General features: G+C 41.2%; 1 protein-coding gene across 1 annotated transcript in view; it reads right to left on the bottom strand.

The window, feature by feature from the left end:
- Positions 1-10,422: 10,422 nt before the first annotated feature.
- The window catches only part of fat4 (FAT atypical cadherin 4), a 111,983-nt gene continuing 97,634 nt past the window's right edge, over positions 10,423-24,771 (bottom strand). The window contains exons 12-17 of the mRNA XM_067599980.1: positions 22,517-22,602; positions 20,831-21,010; positions 20,247-20,371; positions 18,440-18,657; positions 14,925-15,186; positions 10,423-12,979 (exon numbers count right to left, since the gene is read on the bottom strand). Coding sequence (XP_067456081.1) covers positions 11,070-12,979; positions 14,925-15,186; positions 18,440-18,657; positions 20,247-20,371; positions 20,831-21,010; positions 22,517-22,602 — 2,781 coding nt within the window. The 3' untranslated portion in view covers positions 10,423-11,069. The remainder of the gene's footprint in view (positions 12,980-14,924; positions 15,187-18,439; positions 18,658-20,246; positions 20,372-20,830; positions 21,011-22,516; positions 22,603-24,771) is intronic.

Below are 24,771 nucleotides of genomic sequence, written 5' to 3'. Positions count from 1 at the left end.
AGTGGAGTATCACTGGGTGTTGAGGTTTTTAACCCTGAGGCAGCAAAAAAGGAAAGCTAGTTTTCATATTACATGTCCATGCCATCTTTAAACCACATTATAATGATGCCTTCCTGTTTTGTGAGACGAAACTGTAACCAAGCTGTGCAGGTTTGATTCCCAGCAGGCAGTACACTGAATTCCTAGACTAATACTGCAGATAGATGCTGTATAAATGTCGATTAAGGGTTAACAGGGGAGAGGAGCAGGGAAATGTTGTTTCCATTTCTGGAGATCCTGGTTTGTGTGATCAAAAACAATGTTTCAGAAGACGCTGGGAAAGAACCGTGATCCAACCTGATCCTCGCCGTCTTGTTTCTGTATTCCAAAGTGACTTCATAACCCAAACCAGACAGACCAGACAGGCTGCCCTTTATGAGCACCATCACGAAGTCCGACTGGAAAACAAAACCTTTCAGGCAGACGTGTGAAAGTAATTCTGGACAGAGCGCTACAGCACTTTCCCTCGCTCTGTTCCTAATTTTAGAAAAATCAAAATCAATAGCGCTCTAATTTAATTGCCAGCTATGAGTCAATAGAAATTGTTCAGGGCTAAATAATTGCTGATGTTGATCATGACATTAGAGATAAACTAAAGTCATTATTTTGAAATGTCACAGGCGCTGCGTTGACAGTTTCATGATATGGATCAGAATCATACACTGATGATATCAGGATCAACTGTTTCTGAGATAACAAGAAATGTTTCTTTGTGTTTCCAAACAAAAACAGATGTGGATCCTGCGCAAAAGCAAATATTTATGCACCAGTTTTAATTAGCACAGCAATTTAACTATGAAATTAAGCATCTCCATCATAACTCAAGTACTCTAATGCTGGAGTCTATACACACAATACACAAAAAAATCCAGAAAATGGGGAGAAGAAATGATGTAAAAATAGCAACAATGTGGAAGCAATTTATGCTAATTAGGCTTTTATTTATGGTCCAATAATTGGGCACATTTGAATTGTTGATGATGTTTTTTCTCCTTATTTTTCTCCCCCTGTGTTCCCCCATTGCTCCCTCTCTCAGGGAAGATCAAAGAATATGCACTTGAATAGATGTTAATGGTGCATGGCTGTCGTCTTAGTCCTGAGTGGTTGAGATCTCTCCAGCGAAAGAAAAACAGCCAATTTGGGGTCTACGTGGACACAATTAGCACAATTTATGTGTGCCTTTCACGACAGCACTCCCGTTTAACCCGCAAAAGAGGCTCGGCATTCATGTCGTAACTATGATTTTCATAACCTTTACCTCTCTTTGCCTTTTCACTGCATTGGAGGACTATAGATCAAACTGTTGGCATATGCCGCAAAGGCGCTTGAATTGAAAGTGAAGCAAATTCAAAAATAACGTGTATGATACGGTAGCACTGCTGCATGACATGATGAACTGTGTGATAAGTATTGGCATAGAAAACCTATAGTTGATAAATGATGTTTTGTCTAACACAACAGCAATCACATGCAACTCATCCTTCAAAATGTCACACTGGTCAGCCCACCCACAGAAATTTTCCTTCAAAACAGGGAAGAAATCATTTTTTTTTTTCCTTTTTTGTGCAAGTTGCTTTGCTCTGCATCGCCAATGCCTGAGGCATTGCTTTTACAGTCCTTCTCCCTTCTGAATTTGAATGAGCCAAAATGGTGCAGTCCAGACTGAGCGGAGGAAACAAGGTGCATTATGTAGGTGGGAGGTAACCGTGCCATTGAGAGACAATTAGCATGAAGCCCAGACCTTTGGAAATAGCGCGGAGGCTGCCGAGAGCGGGCCTGACAGAATGAAAAGATTAAGACTTGAGAAAAGATAGCAGGGCATGGGAAAATCCAAAGGGAACTGGGCGACTGAAGTAGCCAATGAGAAAAGGAGGGACAATGAGGCAATGAACGTTTTTTTTTTCCTGAAAATTAATGTGGTCCTATCAGCTGTCAAGTGTGCGCACATTCCTCCATACCTAAAAAGTACCATTTGTTTGTACGTGACTTTTGTTTCACACCGCATATACATGCAAGGCTGTCAACAGGGTGAAAGACAGGCGAAGTGGAGGCTATTGCAAACTATTCAACTACGAAATTCCACCAGGTGTTAGCAAAACCGGGGATCTGTGGATTGGATTGCAGCTAAATGGCTGTCATGTGCCAATGAGAAGCCTATATTGTGCTAATGGTTTTAATGAGCTGTCCTTTCAGATGTTGCAGCATTTTCTTTTCCATGTGGAACTGCAGTTTGGTGGGGCAGATAAATTCGATCTGTATAGTTCCATAGTATAACAATGGGCACAGCTCCATCAAAATGCTGCCAACTCCCAAGCCACCCAGCACAGCCAATTTTAAATTTAGGAAACAGATTATCCATGCTGGTGTTGTGGATTGTGACATTTAGCCTTTGCCATTTCCTACAGTCATCATGACTAATAACCATCCAGGGTACAACAGGCCTGGAAACAAGCATATGAAGAGAAGCAGAAAGGTCAGAAAGAGCAGCTACAGCTGTTTTTGTGTGTTTACTGTACAGTGTGTACGTACACCTGTGTGTGTAAGAGTTCATGTGCGTGCTTCACACACATTCACGCCTTCGCACCAGCATGCAGGCAGAAACACTTTGGTTGCATAAACATCCCAACAGCAGGCTGCGGGGAAATATGTTGTAATTACATGTAGTGTAGAGCAGCTGTTTCTGTGTTTCCTAATATGCTGTCGCTAAGAGCGGACATCGCCACTACATTAGTGTGTGGGTTGTAGTACCCAGGCTATAAAATAACTGGAAAACGAAAAAGTTTACTTAACAACGAGAGAAATTGTAGCTCTGACTGGTTTCTTTAGAAAGACATGAACTGTTTTTAGATCTGTTTATTTGTTTCTTGGCCCTTTATCTCAGTTTGAGTGAGAAAATCAAGGGACGAGAAATATGAATTTGAGCTCAATTAAATAATTAGGCTGACCTTGTATCAAGAGAGTTTATTCTGTAACACCAAGGTTGCAGATTTTATCCCTGTGTCTATTATCATCACTATATTTAAAGGTTCCCTGTGGAGTTTTTCACCATTGGTGGTGCTGCAAAGCAGTGGCTCCCAAAGTCTTTTGCTTGTGACACCTTTATATGAGGAAATGTCTATTTGTGAACTCTCATTACAGGTTGGATATCAATGAGTTGCTATATCAAAGAGCGATTTTTATTTATTGGACTGTTTCATCTGAAAACTATACAACATTTCACAAGAAAGAAGCAAAGATTAGAGAAAAGTCTGAAGAGTAAGTGTAATTCTGTGTAGCAGAATTTTGTTGTACCTACCACCAGGTTTTGATGAACGTGTCACTGTATCATTTGAATTGACATTAAGCACAAAGGCAGCTGTACTTGGTTCTGGGTAAATGAAGAAGAAGAATGAAGACTAAAGGGTACAGTCATGCTAGCAACTCAGTGAGACTGTATTTAGGCACAGCAGTGCTTTGAGCTAAATGTTCCATGCTATCAGTTGAAATAAAGAAAAAGTACAGCTGAGGCTGATGGGAATGCCAGTTTTGCAAGTATTTTGTCATAAACCAAAGTAATGGACAAATTAAAATTTTGAACTTATGATGATTACACAAAAAATCAGGGGATCACTAAAGTTATTACACTTAGACCTGAGGGGACATGAATATGTGCATTAAGTTTAATGAAAATCCGTTAAATAGTTGTTTAGATATTTCGCCAAAATAAAAAAATGTCAACCTCACTTTGGTGCTAGAGGAAAAGTCAGGTGATCACTAAAATCCAAAGCATTGATCCTCTGGGGAACATGAATGTTTGTACAGAATTCCTTGAGATGTTTTCATCCTGGACCAAAGTGGTGGATGGATTGACCAACTGGCATTGGCATCCTACGGGAAAAACCTTTGACACCTTTGTTTTTTATAGTGTCCTGTCAATCTTTTACATATGTATTGTTTTCTAATGGCAGTCTATGGGAAAATGTGTTCTGGGCCATATGTTGTTTTGCTTTGCAGTACTGTGGTTGGCCAGTGGGGCAATTTGGTAGCAAGGCTGATGCTGACTGACAACCATATCCATCTAGGTGTAATATACAATTCTGCCAAGTGCAGGGAAGAAGATGCAAGCCAGTGTAAAGGATGCAGGTTGCAAAATCATAAAATTGGACTCCATAAGTGTTTTATTAAATAGGAAACGCATTGTTTGTTCAACCTGAAGGACACATACAGTGTGTTTTGGTAAAAAAAACACATTGAGTGTTGTTTGTTTACAATAAAAAAACTCCATTGGGTGCCTTTAACAAGGAGCTGAATCCCTACTCACTGCTGCTCCTGCTTGTTTCTGCGCTCTGATCCTCTCAAGTTGAATTCATCTCCATTGTCCCTGTGGGGAAATTCTCCTTGTAGCCAGATGCATAAAAGCATATAACACAAATACATAAGGCGTAACGCAAGACTCCAGAGCCATAAATTCCTGAGTTCAACATCTATAAAACAAAATTAAAAAAAGTATTAACAATGTCCTTCTAACTAACATAACAAACAAATTTAGTAAAATGGAAATGGAAATAAAGCAACCCAGACTAGATTGAACTAGTCTGTGGGAGTAAACAAACTCAGATGAAAGAAAACTTACATACATATGTGCAGCAGGAGAAGTACGAATTCCTATTTACAACATGTGTGACATTGCAGTCGAATTGTTTTGATATTATCTAAATTTGAGGTGAGGTATCCCTGTACCACACTGCTACACATGTGCAAAAAAATAAACTTTTTTTTTTTTTTTCTCTTGCTGATGGTTTCTGATTGTGGTTTGGACTGAACAACAACAACCTCCCTCAGTTCATCACGGATGTTTTGCTGAAGTAAGATTTTGGCAGCAAAAGCAGCATTGTTTTCAGTTCTCAGTAATCTTTTCCCTAACTCAGCACAATGAAAGGAACGCTACTGTCCGGACCAAACCTGTGGCACACAAGTCTATTGTAAGCCGCAAAAAATCCTCAGGAAATATGCCATAACCGAGGTAGGAACACACAATTCACCTTTAATGTAGAGAAGTATGGAGGATCATGTGGCACTGATGTTATTTGTCGTCATTAAAGTTATTGCAGTCTTGAAACATTCAGTTTCATTTCCTGAGTGACCCCTGCAGTTCGAAATAATCAAGATGTTGATATAAAATGCAAAAGTTCAATTAAGTAGTCCACCTTTTCAAAGAACAACCTCGACCCGTAATCACACATAAAGCTTTAAACGTAATTACTACCTGCAAAGTTTTCAAATGAAGTTTTATACGTTGTAAAAAGAAAACAATTTCACACTTTTATGCTCTCCATTAAACTGCAGCTGAGGTCTTCAAAGTGGCTTCAGCTGGTTACAACCAAGCAGTGGCTAAAGGAAGAGTAAACATTTAGATAGCCAGTCCATCCACACCACACAAATTTAACTTCACGGAGACTTCTGTGTGTGTTTGTGTGTGTATGTTATATTATATTGCTAGTCCAGAGGTTTTGGCCCTGCCTGTGTGATTGTGCTTGTTGACCATCATTTATGCAATGTTTTTGTGTATGAGCCACGGATCACGAATGATTTGTAGCAGACCCCTCTGGCCGATTGTTAGTGGGAGTTGTGGTCCAAATGAACTCAGAAACTGCAGTTCAAAACTATGATAAGAGCTGGAATGAAATATCCACCCGCCAGACTAGTGGGCTGTTTATAAGTATAACATTTATTTGTGCAGCACAATTTAAAAACAAATGCACGAACTACTTAATAGAACAGACAAAAAAACATGCCAGAACAATAAAATAACATTAACGATTTGGACAGTATGACCAGTGTGGAAATCTTGACCTTGTAATCCATCCTCAGAGTATTTTTCTGAAAAGTTAAAACAGTTAAAACATCAGAAAAGCATATAAATGTCTTAAATCTGTGCTATATAAAAATGAATTTATAAAAAATTGATTTATTCTGGTCTCATAAAGTCTGCATGTCCGGTGGAAATGAAGACTCAAACTCAAGACTGTTTGGGAAGCAGGTGTAGATGTTTAAAGGGGACATATCATGCTTTTGTGATTTTCCTTTTATTTTTATACTGCTATAATGTCAGATGTCTTTGTTAAACATGGTCAAAGTTCCAAAACTTAAGGTGAATGTGTGTAAAAATGCACCCTTAAAGTCAAAAGCCCATGACTTCAGCCTGCTGTGAATGCTGCGTTTGCAAAGTTATCTCTTCTTCCCCATCGAACTAATGTTAGATTGTTTGCACATGCCTACAAAAGGGCATCTGTTCTGTAGTGTTGTTGCTAAGGTTGCTCCACGGGTTGTTCATGTCGTCCACTCGCATATTTTGGATCAGATTTTGCCTTGAACACGTACATGTGGATGTATTTGAGCAGTTGACAATTGGCAGAACTGATGGGAACTGCAGAGCCAGGTGATAATTCTCTTTGGGTTCATCACTAATCAAGATTTTTCACATTTTAATCCAGGTCATTGTGAGCAATACCAGGACATCTGCTGCTTTTGAAACCACTGGGACCAGCTGGGAGAATCCTCTTTTTCCCAAAGAGTCCATACAGAGTGATAGCTTTGCCTGCTGCCAAACGCAGTGAGCTAACCAGCACTTTAGTCAGCAGCATCTCCCCGAATTAGAAAACAAAACAATACTCAAAAATCGCTGAAGCAGCAGAATGTCACACATGGGATCAGAAACAGATGTGTTTCCTCTGTGGAGCCTGACAGAGCTGCTCCCTGGCAGCACAGTGACTCTCGACCCATGGGGTCTCATGATGACGATGTTGTCTGTTTAGCATCCATCATACACTTCTACAAATGTTCTCAAGCTGGTGGCGACCAGGCTCTTCTTAATCCAAGCCCGCAATGCTGTGGAGTAAAACCGCAGAGTTTTACAGTTGCAGAGGAAGAAAGGCGCTTTTCCAGAGAAGGGACAGTCGTTGTCTTCTTCACACACTCACTCACTCACACACACACATCTATCTTTCCCTTTCATTTCCCAACAACTCCGACTCTCTGAAGCTTTCATGTGTGTTGAAAGGCATCGGCTGGCTGCAGTACACACGGCATTAAAGAACACTTATCGGAGGCGAGCCTTGCAGCTTTGATGCAGATGTGAAATTGAGAGCGCCCCTAAGATCAGGCGATAATTTGTGGAGTATTAATGTTGTTTCACATGTAAGCCTTCAGAGGATGAACTGGTAATTTGTCCATCAGGATTCGGTGCCATATGAAGACTCTGTTAATGAGTGGAGACATGCTGAGTGATCTGGTGAGAGCTAAGGATGTGGGTGCATACTACACAGGCTGTAGAAGTGTGAGAACTGTGACCCTGACATCTGCCATTTGGTGTTCACGTTCAGCTTTTAATGTATGTTACGTGCACATGTTTTTTTCATCTTGGCAACTGTGTTTTCAAGCAACTGCATGTGCTGGAATATTAGCCCCACATTTTCTGTGAGATAATTCGATTTAACCCAATAATTTAAGAAAATATACAACATATGAGGACAAATTTGAAATAATTAAGGCCTTAAGACTAGATTTGACACTGAGCCTTTTCAAGACAGGGCCAAAAGTTGAGGTAGTAAATCAGCACCCACCTTAGAGCCCAGTTTAAATTGATCCAGAAATGCGTACGTGGACTTTGAGTTGAGATTGCTGTTTCCACGGTCAAGAATCAGCAGTTTTTCACCATTTTCTGATATCTGAATCTGAAAATAATTGACAGATTCATTGATAATGAAAACAATCGTTAGTTGCAGGAGTAAATTTTTTTCTAAAAGGATTTTCTAAGGCATTAGACCATGAATTTGAGAGCTGACAGTACAGAATTAACTGAAACCGAAGGGGAGTGTAAGGAGGGATGACATGGTGCTCAGCCAGAGGTCACCAGGACACCCAAAAAACTACAATAATTAACTCGTAATTTATTATTCAGCACTTATTTGCGTGGGATATCTCAATTTTACAATTTATTTCAACATTTGTGTTGATATAGAGTTGTTGCTCATGACTCTATATCTCACACACATGCATTTTTTAAAAGTCAAATCAAATCAGTCACCTAACACCAACCAATGAGCAACGTGTTCTTCGTCCCTGCGATGAATGTGCTTTAAATTATGAGTCATTTCAGCCAAATTTAGGGAGGCGCTGAAGCTGCATGAGGACACTGGGACTTAGAATAATCAATCTCTATAGACAAGCTTTTGGGAGGATTTTTGGGGAGGAACTCTATATTTCAAGGAAGTCAATAGCAGCTCAATGCCACATCCTTTTATAAATACCGGGGAGAGTCTTAAGTCAACATGGAAATCTTCTTAACGGGAATTATGTTTTGACGACATTTGTGGATTCAGGAGGGAAAAACAGGCAGCACTCCATGTAATCTCCATGGGAAATTGAAAAGCGCCTCTTTCACACCTTCATTCAAGATGAGTACATTCAGTGGGAAGATCTGCGAAACACATTATGGCAGACTTGTCAGCACAACAGCCAGCGACACTTTTGGAACTCACTTTGTTCCGATCTGAAGTCTGCATCATCATGATTTTATGAAGCAAATACATGATTACTTTGCTGTATGGTTTTCCAAACGGCACTTTATCACGTGTGATTGTGCATGATGCAGTAATATGTTCCTTGTTGTGCCATTACTAACACAAATAGCGTTTTGCTTACTGAAATAGCAGACGTTTGACTCGACAGGAATAACATACGCCGTATTTTCTTTACGGTCATGTCCCTACAATGTAACATGCAATGTTCACACTTAGGATAAATACTGCAATTAATCCTTAAACACATCATAAGCTCCTCTGCCATTTGGTGAAGTCCAGCAGCCATCTGGAAAATTTCCAAAAACAGCACTTGGGGAAAAAAAAAGGGAACATTCTTGTCCCCCCCCCCCAAAGAAAATCAGGAAGACAGATTCATGTCAGTCCTCATGAATGTTTTACATCTTACTATAAGGTAGAACAATGTTCCCTTTATGTATACAAGCCTCTCCTGCTTACCTATAGCGAGGAGGAGGTGGTTGGGGGGGGTTTGCCGCTGAAGTTGCCGTCTCCTCTACCTGATATCTTTCAGACCCTGCCATTTCACACCAGAGGAGATGCTGTGAGGTTTATTTGAATTCATCTCCTATTTACTCGAGATACTTTCCTCCCACCCATGCTCTCATTATCATTGTGAGTGTTATTATTATCTCAGCATCAGCATGGTACAGCCTTCGGTCAACAGAGCTCTCTGCAGGACTGAGCCCCTCTGCGAGCCTGTAGTAATTTACCCAGATTCAGGCTGTCACTCTTCGCCGAGTTCACGGCTCCCTGCGTTTTCTCTTGTGGCCTCTCTCCCCCCGATGACGGAGAAGATAAGCATGTTGCATACCAAATCACTGAGCTATGACAAAAAAGAGGTTCTGCTCAATAAGGCAGATGTAAATAATTGTTGAAAGCAATATAGTGCCCTGCGTCGTGGAGTCCGCTTGATGTTTTGCTTGGCTGTGAGTGTGGGGGCTCAGTTTCATTCGGGTCCTGAAATGCCTTTTTAAATGTTTTGTTCAAACCCGGTATTATTTAAAGACTGCCCACAGTGAGCCTTGAATATAGAATATCTTACCACCCAAATGATTTGGGATGGGAGGTAATCTGAGCTTGAAGGTGACTATTTTTAAAGAATTGCAACGCTTACATGCATGTTAATAAGTCGCTGCAGGAAAAAGAAGACGTAGGCAGCTTTTAAATAAATACTTTTTTATTCTGTTATTGGCTTTTTACAGGTACAAAGCATACAGCATGTTATAGTTTTATCAAAAGTGGAAAATACTGATGTTACATATGTAACAAATGTAAAAAATAAGTCTTTAATCTTACTTTCCCCGAAAGTAAGAACATACATTTCAGCATATGAAAATATCCATAAAAACACAGCTTAAGTAATTTAAGTTAATAAACAGTACAAAAATGTAGAAACCATACATGTCAAAATAATGGACAAAGACACCAACAACAAATGACTCCATGATTTCTCATGAATTAACAAAATGTACACAAGTTCATAGTGTTTTAGTTGGGGTCATGTTTATAGGATCCATACATCATCATCATCATCATTGTTGCCCGAAAAACACTTGGCAGGTCAGAAAATGCTAACTCGGTTTTGTGACAAACAACACTATCCCCCCCCCCAAAAAAACCTCCTCTACTACTGAACTTAGGCCAGAAAAGGAGGAGGAAAAGTCCTCCCCCATACTGAAATCCTCAAATGTCTGTAAGGCAGGGGACTTGATTAATCCTCACTCTTGGAGCATTTAGCCAGTCTTCTGTGAGAAAACACACCAGGGCAAAAAACAGACAGAGGGAAAGGGATCATAACATTAGTGGGGTTTACAATACCGTGCGAGCAAAACGGTGCACTTACTTTCACACCGAGGGCTGCATCCTGTCACCTACAGGTGCAGTCCGATCAAACACACATGCTTCCTTTTAAGTAAATTAAAAATTGACCCCTAAAAAGACAGAGAACGGGAGTTTTCTTTTGCTCTACGGCCCATTGGAATTCTCTTCCTGTGAGTGTTAATTTTATCTATCGTCTTATCTCCCAGCTGTGAATGTGATAGAAGTTTTTTGGAAAGGAGAGCCAATATTGGTAATAAAGAACAGAAATGATCAAGATAACGTGAATGGACCTAAATTGAATAAAGACATGGATTTCTTTTTTTTCTCCTTTTTTGAGCCATTCGGTGTCAATGGATACATTGTAATGAGGCCTCTGAGAGATGAATGCACGATTGTACAGTTGAGTTTGGATCTAGCAGAGACTGGTAAACTATTCCAAGGTGGCTAATGAAAAAATCTGTAATGACACAGGTGCCATTTTTCTGCCTTACTGCATTGAAAGTCGTCTTAAAATTTTGAATAATGTGAAAAACATGTAGTCCAATGTTCTCTTGAAATATACAGTCTTCCTTTTTTTTTTTTTTAAACGGAGAACATCACCATATTCTACAACACTGTAATAAATAGTCCTCATACATATTGCTCAGCTTCTCCTTCGTTTAGAATGGTCACAGAGCCATCCCCACTGTTCATTTCAATGTCTCTTGCTGCTGCGTTTTCGGGAAGCAAGGCTAAGTCCTTGAACACATCTACATAATGTCCGAAGCCAGGGCCCCAGTTCAACAGATTGTCCCAGTTGAAGCCCCCAGCTTGTTGGCCCAGTTTGTGGGGCAGGGTGTAGTGCTGCTCAGTAGGGGGCATCTGGGCAACACCAGGCCCTCCTTCTGCCCTCCGGCTTGAGTACCGCCTCTGCTTGAGCCTCCCGCCGTAGTCCTCGTCGTCAGCGTCTGACTCGTTGACTTGCGAGAGCTTGGGAACCCGGGAGCTGTAAGACACAGGTTTCTCCCGGTCGTACTCCATCTCCGAGCAGGTGAAGGAGTCATGTGAGTCACTTTCTGATGAGGACTCTGGTGCAGGGATGCCGTCAGCGGGGTTGCGGACCCGTGACAGCGGCCTGCGGCAGTCCTCTTCTGAGCTGGAGCGCCCATGGTCAGCGCTGCAGATGCTGGGATTGCGTGGACGTGGAGTGTTCAGCCGCTCCACTTCCTCAATGGACAGCCCCACAGGAGGTCCCGTCTCCAGGGGGATCTGCTCAATCGGCTGTTTCAGCCGGCTGCCGGGCCTGGAGGTGTGGCCGTGGCTGGCCATGGTCTGCGGACTCTTGCTGCGCCTCCCCAGCCGGGTGGCGTAGTTGAACATGGGTGGTGGCTGGCACATGTCATTGTGCAGGTCCAGCGGGCTGCCCTCACGACGAGCCAGGTTAAGTTCTCTGGTCGGGGTGTTCCGGTAAAAGGAGGAGGGCTTGGTGAATGGGGCTGGGGAGTGTCTGGAGAGAGGGTTCGGGGTGGGGCAGGCTGAGTGGGAGTGGCTGAGCGGTGTGGACCTCAGTGCTTGGGTATACTGAGGCTGGTAGGTGTAGCTCGTTGCCCCCAGGGGTAAGGGGGACTGTCTGGCGAAGCCTAGTGGGCTGTGTCTCTGGATGGAGAACTTGGGCGTGTGGCTGCGGAACTGCTTGTAGTGCTGGATGATGTCTGCATCTGAGGGGGCGATACTGCTCGCATTGTCTATGTCATAGTGCTCAATATCTGCCTCTGGGACATTGCAGGGGGCGCAGGGAGCACTGGGGACTGTCTCATTGTTGTGGGGAATGTCTGTTTCATCATAGATCAGATAAGGGTTCTCCCTCTCAATGATGTCAGGTTTGGGGTTCCCTTCTGGTTGTTTCCGTACTGTCATATCATCTCCATATGGTGGGATATTATCTGGGTCATCAAACGCTACGTTCTCGCTACCCTTCTTCTTTTTCTTTTTCTTCTTCTCCTTGGGCTTCTTCTCCTTGGGTTCTTTTGGCACTTTGGTCTTGTTGCGGTCCTTGCAGTGGTTGCACAGGATCAGGCTGAGCACCACCAATGCCAGGACAGTGGCGCAGCTGCCAACAATAGCAGGCACTGCCCAAATAGGGAGGACCATCGCCTCTGTTGTGGGGCTCGGGCTGCAGACAAACCCGCCGTTGTTGGCTGTTTTGCAGATGGTACCTTGAGGGCACTGGACGCCTAGACAGGCCACCAGGGTCTCACAAGTCTTGCCTGTGTAGAACTCAGAGCAGATGCAGGTGAAACCTGAGCGGGGATCCGGCACACAGCTTCCCTGGTTCTGGCAGGGATTAGAAGCGCAGTCTCCAGGCGGGACACACTGGTACGTGTACCACTGGTTGACGCACATCAGGCCGTCCCAGCACGGGCTGCTCTCACACAGGTTGGGACCTCTGCAGCCGATCTTGACAGATGAACTGGTCTTAGTTAAAGTGACGAGACTGTGTTCTCCAGTAAATGGCAGGTTCTCCCCATTGTACTTCACGAAGGCTAGGCAACCATCGAAACCTGCAAATGAATAAGAGAGAAAACTGATTCAGATAACAAGAAACAGCCATCAGCAGCTACAAGGACATAACAGTGGCCTGGAGGGGAATAATTTCCGATTGCCACCAGACTGATGGGTTTTCAAAATCTCTGCTGATGCTGGATCACTTCCGAGTAAATAACAGGAACTGGGAGCTATAATCAGAGCTAGAGGAATTTTGTTTAGACGGGTAATTGGTTCAAGCTTAGGACAAAAAAACAAGTGAAATTTTCTTGTGGAGAGCACCTCCAAAAAAAAAAAAAAAAAAAAAAAATCTAATTAAAAAAATTGACCAAATCTATCACTGGCCAATTTACGAGAAGAAATATGAAATATTTTCTAAAACAGAAAATCCATCGTCAGAGCCATTATAGCTTCAAGACATACATCTGGGTTGGATGAATGTCTCTGTGTCTAATTCAATCTTTTGCTTTGTGTATTGCCTAACAGCACCGCCTCACCGATGTAAATAGATTTTTATTGAATTTATCCCAGTGCAGATTAAATCCATTTGTGTCTTTTCATTAGCGCTTGAAAAGTGAGTACACAACAGCATACAACTGCTCAGACACACATTGAGGTAAGGGTTGGTTAACAGGCAGTCTGCCACAGATCTGCGTGCTCAGAATATGTTTGTTTTGAAATATGCCCCGGTTCTTGTGTAAAAGAGGTCAACAAATCATTCAAATTGCTCATTTTTACCATATTAGTCCATCGTATTATGTTAGTTTTTCCCTCCCATGAAATCCTGAAATTTACTGTGTTGCATTACCTCCCTCTGGAAACCCTCTGTTTCACCTCTTCCAAACTGTTCTCAACTCATGCTTGAGGATATCTGATCTGTGATTTAAGTCTAAACTAAAATGAGAGTCCATGGAAATAAGATGAAAACACCAAAAGTCCTCTTAAGGCAGTCGCTCCAAGACAAAGTCAAATTAAATTAATATTAGTTATTTTGTCCATAAATGATTCTATGATAAAGAAACATTTATGCAACTACTGTAAATTCATAGTAGGTAAATCTCTGCAGTGTCAAATAGAAACAGATTTCAGGCCAGTTCCACAGAGTCTTGTTGGACAGCCTCCAAATATGGTCAGCAGTTTGAGCAACAGACTATTAATTCATGTGGGAAAAAAAAAATGTACTAGATTTATAAGGGCTCACAAGCTCATGAGTGCTTTGTCACATGCATATATTGTATGTGAATATGCCCACGCATGCAGTATATAGAATAGGTTTCCATAACATGTTAAAACACTGCTGCATTAGCGATTTACAGAGGGTAAAGAGAGGGTGAGTTTCTTGGTCAAATGCCAGTTTTTGGAGAGCATCAGCATATGTGTTTGACACTGAATGTAAATATACATGTACATTGACACACATACATGTAAATATAGTGTACATACAACAAGAATTTGACTTTTATAGTTAGTTTTGGAGAGGGCAATATCTAAACTGAGATGTTTAGACTTAAAATATGACAAATTTCTTGTCTTAACGTTTTAAAAAAGTGTTTTCTTATGTTTTCGTTTTTTTCTTGAAATGGTAGAAAAACCTCTGAGACAGCATTTAGATCATCATGGGACAATAAAACTGTCTAATGAAATGTAGAATTATGAAATTCTTTATGGCGGGCTATCCGCTACCAGCTCCTTAAAAGGAACATGACCCATTCTCACCGCATACAGTACATAAAATAAAAAACATCACTGAACATTTAAAGAATGTGCATAATGTGCCCCAAAATATCATTTTTGTGGTAATGAGGAAGGGAAAACTCTTTTTCACTGTCCCCACTCAGGTTTTTCCAGGGATGACGTTTTTTTGCAGTAGGGGTTTTCCCACTATAATCATAGTTCTGAGTCTGACAAAATGAGTGTCTCTCTGTCCCATTCCTCCCCGACCCATACAACCTCGAGCCTCACCTGCTGCGGTTTTCTGCTGAGCAGGTCCGGGCGGGATACCTCCCAGGGAAAAGGTTAAAACGCCGAGTCCTCCAAAGTCCTGGGTGGCGTGCTGGATGACCCTGGGGTGGCTGCCGTCCACATGGAGTACAGTGGCTGAGCTGTTCTTGACCAGCTGGAGCGTGTGCCACTGGCCGTCCGACAGAACTACGTCTCCCACGGTTCGCTCCACCTTCCCACTGACACCTGCATCTGAGATGTAGTGGATGTTGCCGTTCCTCAGCTGAGGGAGGGAACAGAAATTGAGGTTTAATACAGAGTTGATGATGGTTTAATGAGTAATTGAACATAATAAAAAATATTAAAGTAGACCAGGGAACTTAAGGTACCAAATTTCATGGTTGTTGAGACATTTCACTAAAAAACAGGGTGGCACTACCAGAAAGGTCAGTAGATTACTAAATTCTCTAAATTTAATGACTAATAATCCAATAGTTGCTGAAATATATCAGTTTGGATGAAAGTGATGAGCCTCCTGCTAAAATGTTCATTGGACAATACTTGTACTGTGAGCAGCTTTGCACAGACTGTTTGTGTATAAAGGATTTTATGTTTAGTTAAGTAAGTAAAGTGAATGTAAACATGCACGTTAAACAGCATTTTTATGACAGATAAGGGATGGCTGTGCAGACAGATAGCGGATAAGATGCTTGATGAATCGCTCACCCGCTGAATCTGCATACTGTTATAATTCTTAATTTCAAACATATGATAAGGAATGTTTTTGAGGTGAATCTACATAAACTAGGGTTACAAACACTGTTTTCCAGATTAATGCAGTGACTTATCATGTCAGCATCAATCATGAGTGATGAGAGGAAGTCTCCTCTCAGTTTCCACAAAACTGCCACTGCAGTGCATTCAGTCTCTGGTGTTGAGGTCAGAGATCGAAAACAAAAATGCAGCTTGAAGCTCATAAATCTCTCTCCCAGTGGGACATACTGCAGTTAATCATGGTCTCACGATTTGTGTGTAGCTAATGTTATTCAGCCCGAAGATGATCCACGAGAAAACACGCTCATTCGAAAGCCTACTGAAGAAGACTCTCTCCAAAAAAGAAAGGACACAGTGCCGTCTTCAAAAGAAATTAATCAAGCCCACTTTGGCATGAACAACAAATTTGTGGCTTACACTGTGTATGGCAATCTCATATGTGTACTCCCCACTTCGATGGAAAAGTAATCCTCCTTTTTCAAAGACCCCCAAAAATCAGCAATGATAAGTAGCTTCCGGAAGAATTGATTTAAAATGGAAAAAACGGGAAGTCCCCCGAGCAAAAAGTACGGAGTGCTGTAAACCTGGAAAACCAATCACAAGGTTTATCTATTAAACATCTTGTTTTTTATATCTCAGTATATATAGTTCTCCCTCTCAACATATGTACATATACAGTTTGTATTCCCCTGCTGCTCGACTTTTTTTTAGGCGTCATAGCACTTATAATACTTTTCTGGACTGTTTAGGAAGCCGTGATGGTGATTCAATGAGCACCAGAGGCCGCTCAGATCCGGAGAACAAAATCATAAGAGAAGAGAGAGAGGAGGGGGGGAGAGGCAAAGCATGCCTGATATTAAAAAAAAGTGGGAAGGGGTGGTGGTGGTGGTGGTGGTGGTGCTGGTGCTTGTGGTGGTGGTGGAGGGAGGGGTTTAAAAGGAAAATTGAAGAGGATGAATGAGTGTTCAGGCCTCTTTGGGAAGCTGCCCAGGATCAGTCGGAGGGAGGGGTGCTGACCAGGATGAGAGAAGAGAAAAAGAGGAATGGGACTAAAGGGAGGTGGCTGAAAAAGACCCATAGAGTTTTCTTAAAGTTTATACTAGCAGAGAATGTGGGGGATGATGATTTGATGACAATGTTCAGATATGTAGACATGTTTGTACACCATCCTGTTCAAGCTTGCATACATACAGAATAAAAACTATTCTTGGCATTCGATCCGAATATTCAGTATCAGTGTGTGTGTGCTCCTGCTACGTGCACACACACACACACACAGAAACAGACACAAAGCTTTAAGTGATGCAACATATCATCTGGCAGCCATATTGGAGTTCCTCGGCCCTGTCATCTGAAGTCATCATATGCATGAGACAAAGCAGATTTCTATGCTGGCACTGCCTAGAAACTAATCATGATTTGGAAATGGCCAGTGGCTGATGCTAACTTGACACTGGCTGCTTTGCTAAACTAGCTGGCCAGTTGGCTAAATGAAAAAGCCAAACCCGAACCGACTGCCAAACTCAGTTGATTCCTCTGCTGCAATTTGTTGTGCTTTTCCTAGTGATTGATGGCGGATGCATCTCCTGTATCACAGTATCCTAAATTTGGATACGAATCTGAACTTCACACTTCACTTCACATTATTTGCATAGATCTCATTCTTCACTGAACCTCAATGATGTATAAGGTTTAAAGGATATATCTAGCAATTTTCTATATTTTTCCAATTTTCAACAAATCTCATGTGCAGAGCCGAGCCAAGAGTGAATTGATCTAGTTACATATATTGTGTGTGTTTCCAAAGTCTGATCTAATTCCTCAGTGCCGTAGAGCTTTGTTGTTGTCCAGAAACATTTTAAAACATGTCAATGAGCCACACCATTGCACCGGGAGACATGTTCCTTCACCCCGAAGAGTTTGGTCACGTTAGTTTGTTTAGAAACGGCTCCAAAGACTAATAACAGCGATCAGTCTTCAGACAGTAGTTCTGTTAAAAGCAGATGACACTGAGCATGTGCGGGAATGCGGTTTTGCTTACAGAGCTTGTTGTGCTACATGTCACAACCTCTTGACTTTAGGAAAGTTGATAGATTAACTAAATTTATCTACCATTTACAATGGAGTAAATTGTAAGACGTGCTTTTAATAGTTTTTGATCAACAATGTAGGTCTACTGCACAGAAGAATGGATATAGATATCATATATATATCATATAAATCAGGCTTTGGATAAGCACACAATACTTGTAAGTAGATCAGTTTTTTTTTGGTTGGGCCTTTGTTAACATTTCTCTTATCTGACAAGTATGTTTTAATATATTTTTGTAGGAAGCCTCCCTATTGTCTGATCTGCTCCAGTTTGCCCTGTTAATTTGCTGTTGTTCTTGTGAGCTGATAATGCAAACTCCAGATTTCCTCCCATGAACACTTTCAGGAATATAAGCCATTCCCTGTTTTTTTTTTAAGGCTTTTCCTGTAAAACCTCTACCGGAGCTCTGTTTTATTAGAAGTACAATCAGTCTGAATTTAGTTTGGTTAAAAGCAGAAAGTTTATGCCTATGATTGTGTTGCTGCTCTGATGGAAATAATGCATGGGGATGTACATTATGATGATTATACCATGTGAGCCAGTATAGTACAGTACAGTCTGTACATTGTGTGTACAGACTGCCATTGTTTGAAAATTTATGTTTCTAATGTATGTGTCCTGCCACATGTCAGCATACACTCTGCTGTCACTTCCTTCCTCTCTCTCTTACCTTAACAGTAGTGTAGTTGCTGCTCTCCTGTACATGCAGCAGAGTGCCGCTCTTGCTGCGAGTCCTGAACTTGACCTCTAAGCTGCTGGGACCAGCGGGGTCTGAGGTCAAGCCCTGCATTGAATGTCTGAGCAGGACGTCACGTTTCGGGCCCTGCTTCAGCGAGTAGTCCAGGCGGCCGGTGCCATCCAATGACAGGGCAGTGTCTGCTGTCATGTCTGTGGAAGGAAGATAGACAGAGAATATCATCAGTCTGAAGTTGGATGGAAGATCTTCAACCATATATTTCCAATCTGCAGCTGGAGGACAGATAGGTCCCAATGATTTTCCTAATCTGACTGCCATAACCACAAATTGGTCCTTACATTCTCACCAGTGGTTACAAATACCTTCCCATAACTGAAAGATGTAGGTCAATCCCATCCCAAGACCAGCCTTAGTGCCCTTGAGCAGACCACTGGACTCATACATATAGTCTCTTATAGAAGGTGGCTTACGAAAAGAACTTACTTAAATGCCTGAAATGTAAGCATGATAAAAGATTTCTGGTTGTTGCTTAATTTAATACAAAGAGTGTGGATTTATTGTTAATTTATTAGCTGTGTAAATCATAAGTTTTGCTAGTAATGCTTCTATCTCACAATAAACTTTACCAAAATCAGGTTAACCTAGTCCTTTCCCTAACAAGCACAAAATATGTGAGCAACAAAAATATGAATAAAACAGAGAAACAAAGAAAGATTTTAAGTGTAAAGAAAGATCAAGCTGTAGCCTCAATAAACAGACCCTTAACTGGATTGATGTACAAGTTAAGGGACCTCAATGATTAACACTGAAGTATTGGATGGAATTCAAATGTTATTTAGGATCTTTTACACTGTTAATGCCATCTCCTACCTCCATCAATGCCCCATCAATATACTACACAGAAGAAAGTAGAATACAGTGACATGGAGAAAAATGTTATTGTAATAGAAATTGTGATTGGATTTCAGATGAGCCCAAACCTGCACCTTGAATTTCTGCAGTTTAATCAATTAATTTCGATAAAATCACCACCATCTGTGGATTAACTGAAGGGGGTTAGCAACAGAGCTAGCTAGCTAGCTTCTAACCCTAACCCTAACAACAATATTCAATGTATCGATATCGAATTAATTGTGATACTTTGCTCAAACTACTGCAACCATAAGACCATTGTGAAGATGACTGACAGCCTCTTTAAACAACTGCAATTATTACTGTTGGTGTTTCTCAAAATTTAGACATTTCCTGTAAACTTTTTCTTTCCTGAATATGCAAAACACGATTCAGAGTGGACACGCTCCATTTGTATTTGAAGAGCAGTGCTCTTGTACTTTTCGTGCCATAAAGCAAAACAACAGATTTACCACAAAATCAAACCCGATGGCAAACAGAGTCAAATCCAGTCTTCTCAGTAATGATCTAGTTTGTTTTTTCCAGTAATAGTATAAAAGCTTGAAAATAAATGTGGTATTGATTATTAGTAAAATTGCTAAACATACTGTAGCACCTTACACAGTAGCTACAAGTTTGAGGCAGTTTTTGTGAGCTTCAAAGGTTTCTTCAGTCTGTTTTCGTTCTCTGATGTCGAGTCTGAGTATTTATATAATTAAATACGCAAATGCTTTGAAATAAAGCTCAGAATGCAGCAGTGTGTCCTATATAAAGCTACGTGACGCAGTTCGATGACTCATGAGGGAAGAATCATAAATAATCATGATAGAATATTCCTGAGTAAGTGCAACCTCAGCAATAAAAAGACACTTCAAAGGCATGTACTTACATTTCTCACAGAATTTGCCAGTGAAGCCATCCACGCACTGGCATTGCTGCCAAGACCAGTGGTCCAAACAGGTGCCCCCGTGTCTGCAGGGGCTGGCGGTGCAGGCTCCTTCCAGTCTTGGACATCTACAGACACAACGATACACAAACTGACAATCAGACAGTCAGTTTGACAAGTCATCCGCACAGTCGGTAGACGGGGGGTCAGCTGAAAAAGAAACTCTACAAAAAAGGGGCAGATGAGCTGTGATTTCTCTCCCTGTGCGGCGATACAAAAAAACCCCATAAAGAACCCCAGAGAATTAGCATATTAAAAGATCTGTCCTCACTATTCACCAGCGAGAGTGAAAAGAAAAAAAAAATTTCTCCGGAATTCTGCAATTGGTTTCCCCCCGTCAAAAATCTTCCATTTGTATTAAAAAAAGACATCTTTTTAAAAACTCTCGAGAGGGTTTGAGAGTGTGAACAGATGTCCCACAGCGAGAGTCGAGGAGGTTAGAGAAGACGGACAGATGGGAAGAAGAGGGAGAAGATGGAGAGAGAGGGTGAAAGCGGGAGTAGGGGGGTGTGGTTGGGGGCGCGGACCTGTCAAGGATGCCACGCGATGCCAGCGCCTGACTGGGCTCCAGCGGGCGGCCGTTGACGGCGAACTCCATGATGCAGCCGACAAAGTCGTGGGTGGCGACCTGACCGCGCCGATGAAGGACGGGTTCTATTGACCTGACGCCTCCCACCGAGAGCCTGTTGGGCTGCACGTCCAGGATCCTGCACACACACACACACACACACACACACACAAAGTCACACACAAGACGGATGAACAGAAGCACACAAAGACTAAAATGCCTGCAGACATAAAAAGCACATATGCACGGAAATCCAAATGCTCGCAAACACATGTATTCAGAGGAATACACACACACACACACACACACAGTCACACTCACTAACACATACTTACACAGAAAGACACTGCGGGTCAGTGAGTTTCACAATAACATGGTCCCGAGAGACCTTTACAAAATAAACCTTCTGCAGACCTCTGTGGTCCTCATCTGCCAAATCCATCTCTCCCTCTTACTCACGCACTCACATACTGTACACACACACATCCAAATACACACAAAAACACACACATAGTCTCAAGTTTTCATCCCACAAGGCCTGGCACAGGACTGTCTGCGTGTTAAGCCAGTGATCATTGAGTAATTTAATGAAGATTTACGTCATACATATTTACAACAGATGACTTAATTTCAACTTTGAGTCATTTTTGTATTATCATTGTAAAAATATGTATGAGAATTCCATATAAGAATTCAAACAATTGGCACTTTTACAGTAAAGCTGCAAACACAGAGAATAAAAGCTGTGCAGAGCGGCATTAGATTCTTTAATCTTTTTGTTTTTTTGTCATATTGCACACTGGAGTTCATCGTGACAAATATAAAAGTAGAGCTTGAGTAAAGCTTCATTATAGTTAATACAGATCAGAGTTTTTGTGTTTTTAGGAACATTTCTCAGAGGCAGTGCTGCTACAGAAGCAGGAATGATGGCTGAGCCAAACAGTGTCAAGAAAACAGTCTTTTTAGTGCAGCTTGGCTACTGTATAACTGGCTGCACTGAATATTAGAACTCTGGTATGGTGTGAGACAGTTAATAGGGCATTTCTGCTTAATAAAATGACATTCATTGGTATTAACTTTCCTCTAATCTTTTCTGTTTTTCTTATTAATCGCTGGATAATTTGGTGTCTTTGGACCTATGAAAATAAAACTACTTTATAATCAAAAAAAAAAAAAAAAACCTCATTGGTTTAACTGGTCACAATCAGCAGTTCCTGAGAAAAAGTTGAGCAATCACTGCAAACAACTCAATAGGCCCCTCGGGGCTGAAGCGCAAGAAATTCCTTCAAGTCTAGTTTTTCATACACTGGTAAGAAATATGTATTTAATAAAAAAAACAAACAAACAAACAAACTGCTGATTCCATAGAACTGATTCACTGCACAAAATGACTGTTGCCAATGCAGGGTGCAGATGTTGATCAATTACTTTGATTTATAGTTAAAGTAAAACAACGTCTGGCAAAGAATTATGAAAATATGATCATAAAAGGTCGATAAAAACTTTTGGTTTACTATTATTTCGCCAGACATGGAAAATGTCATTATTTGTTGAGTTTTCCAGGCACTTGGAACTGAAACTGTCAACACTATTTTAATGTATACATCAGAGAAAAGGAACAGCTGTGTGTGAATTTTTTTCTCACCAGTCAGTGTGAACTGCCACGTTGCTCACAGCACAGTAGCCTGGTTCCTGGTCATCGCCGCACAGGTCCACGGTCAGAGATGCAGCCTGCGTGACGAGAGGAGCGTCAACACATACATGTCACAAGTGATTCTCTTCAAGACCGACTGCTGCTAAGTCACACTGCCTGAGATGATTATTGCTCCTGGAGGAGTCTCAATTTTGAGAATTTTTTGAAGGACTGCGGTTGCAAAACATAAAGTCCAACAAGCTGTGTCAGTCAGTGTTGTTTGAGGCAGATGTTGACCCATCAAACACTTAATCAATGTCAGTCAGTCTGTTTCTTCCTCTCAATAAGTATTGTCATGTGAGTATTGCACTTGTGTTGGTACAGTGCTAACACTGTCAACAGTTAACTGTTTGATTCCCTGTGTAGCTCAGCTGACTGGAGTTTAGTTATATGAATATTTATGCACAATTTCTTTGGCTGCGTTCAATCTCAGTGAGAGGAGCCCGAGTAAACACAATTTATAGTGAGATAAGTAACCTAATGGTGGAGCATTGTTGCTATTAACTCAGTATTTTATTATATTTGAGCTATGTAAATGAGGTAGTTAAATCGCCAATTAAAGATCAAGCAATTAAACATCATAAAAGCAAAAAAGGAATGTCGTGGTTCCTTTTTGCCTGTTTGCCAGTTTAGCATATGGCTTTGATTTTATACTTATTTCACAGTTTAATAAAGAAATTTCCATGCTGGAGTAAGATTCATAACACAGACTGAATCAAACATGTTTAATATTATTAACGGTTGAGAAAGATTTATGAACACGACAACGCCACATGTGTTATATCACATTTTTTGTTTGTCACAGTGATTTTTCACAATTATTGTCCAATAAGTCAAAGTCAAAAAAAGTCAAATAAGTCCAGTGTAGGTTGTATGAGCTACATGTACAGTATGTATCTAGACTAAATTTTAAAATCCCCAGAAGCAGACACTGACCATATCTCTAGAACTAAAAATCACATTACTTTTGACAGATTGTTAAATGTGAGTGTCTAAACCAGACATAGACTAAATATATTGTCATGCACTGTAAGCATAACTTTCACTCCACCTCATGGGTCATGGTTCCACCCACAGAGGTTAACTTCTACCTATAAAATTATTTGTATAACTACGTCCTGTTCAATGATTAGTGTCCGCCAAATGAATGTATAGGCCAATTATTTTCCATCATTCCATCACAGTGGTCGATGGGGGGGGGTTGCATAAAAATGCCATATTTTACAGTAAACATTTCCTATTTCCCGTTAATGGCGCTAAATCTATTGGCCAGATGTGGGTTATTCTCCTTCTCTGAGAGGGAACGACCCTACAAAGAAGAAAAGAAATGGGCTGGTGAGGAAACTGTCCGGAAAAGTGTGTGAAAGTGTTGAAAAACCAGGGCAATCACGCTCCACCTCTCCTGGATCTTAAGTAAACACGGACCACACTGGCCCGGATCTCCAACACAAATCATCCAGGAGAGCACGACCCCACCAAGCACACACACTCACTCCAGACACACACACACACACTCTTTTTTTTCTTTAGTACACTTGAGTCACGCTTAAGTCTAACTTGGAAACATACACACAACCAAATTACAGTAAAACACAAAGAGAAATACACCAACACGGTGACAAAACGATCTCTCGGACTCATTCGTGACTCCTTCTGAAGCGCCATAAAAAATGTCAGAACCACATGAACATTTTATTAATGTCTTTTCCTGTGATCAAAGGCAGTATAGGCATGCCTTACATGCACTGCACTCACTGTCAAGTGTCTCACACTGTGGTGGGGGGAAAATGTTTTTCAAGAGAACCCCTTGAAAATTAATACCGAATGTAACACGAAAAGATGAGGAGCGTGTTTTTGTGCTTGGCTAACACTGGGGGAAGAAAGGAAGAAAGAGCCACTGGAGATCATTGTTTTCCCCATGACTAATATAATGGAAGGACCATAGCATTGCTCTCTGTTGTGGTGTAGGCACTGAGTAACTGCTGTTACGCATTTGTTTTGTCCTTGTTTCTAGGACAAATAATTCAGCTAATCAAAAGCTTGATGATTTGCTGCTGGTGCTAATCAGCTACAGCGAGACCTAATCTGTCTAAATTTGCATCTATTGAGGGTTGTTTTTTTTTGTTTGTTTGTTCTGACTTGAGCTCTCGCTCGGATGTTCCTAACAATGATCTTCTCCAGACAATTAGGGGTTACATGATGACACT

The sequence above is a fragment of the Thunnus thynnus genome, chromosome 9, assembly GCF_963924715.1.
Source record: "Thunnus thynnus chromosome 9, fThuThy2.1, whole genome shotgun sequence".
Classification (NCBI taxonomy): Eukaryota; Metazoa; Chordata; class Actinopteri; order Scombriformes; family Scombridae; genus Thunnus; species Thunnus thynnus.
The sequence above is the reverse complement of the archived record's forward strand: the minus strand, read 5'-3'. Positions and strand labels throughout refer to the sequence as shown.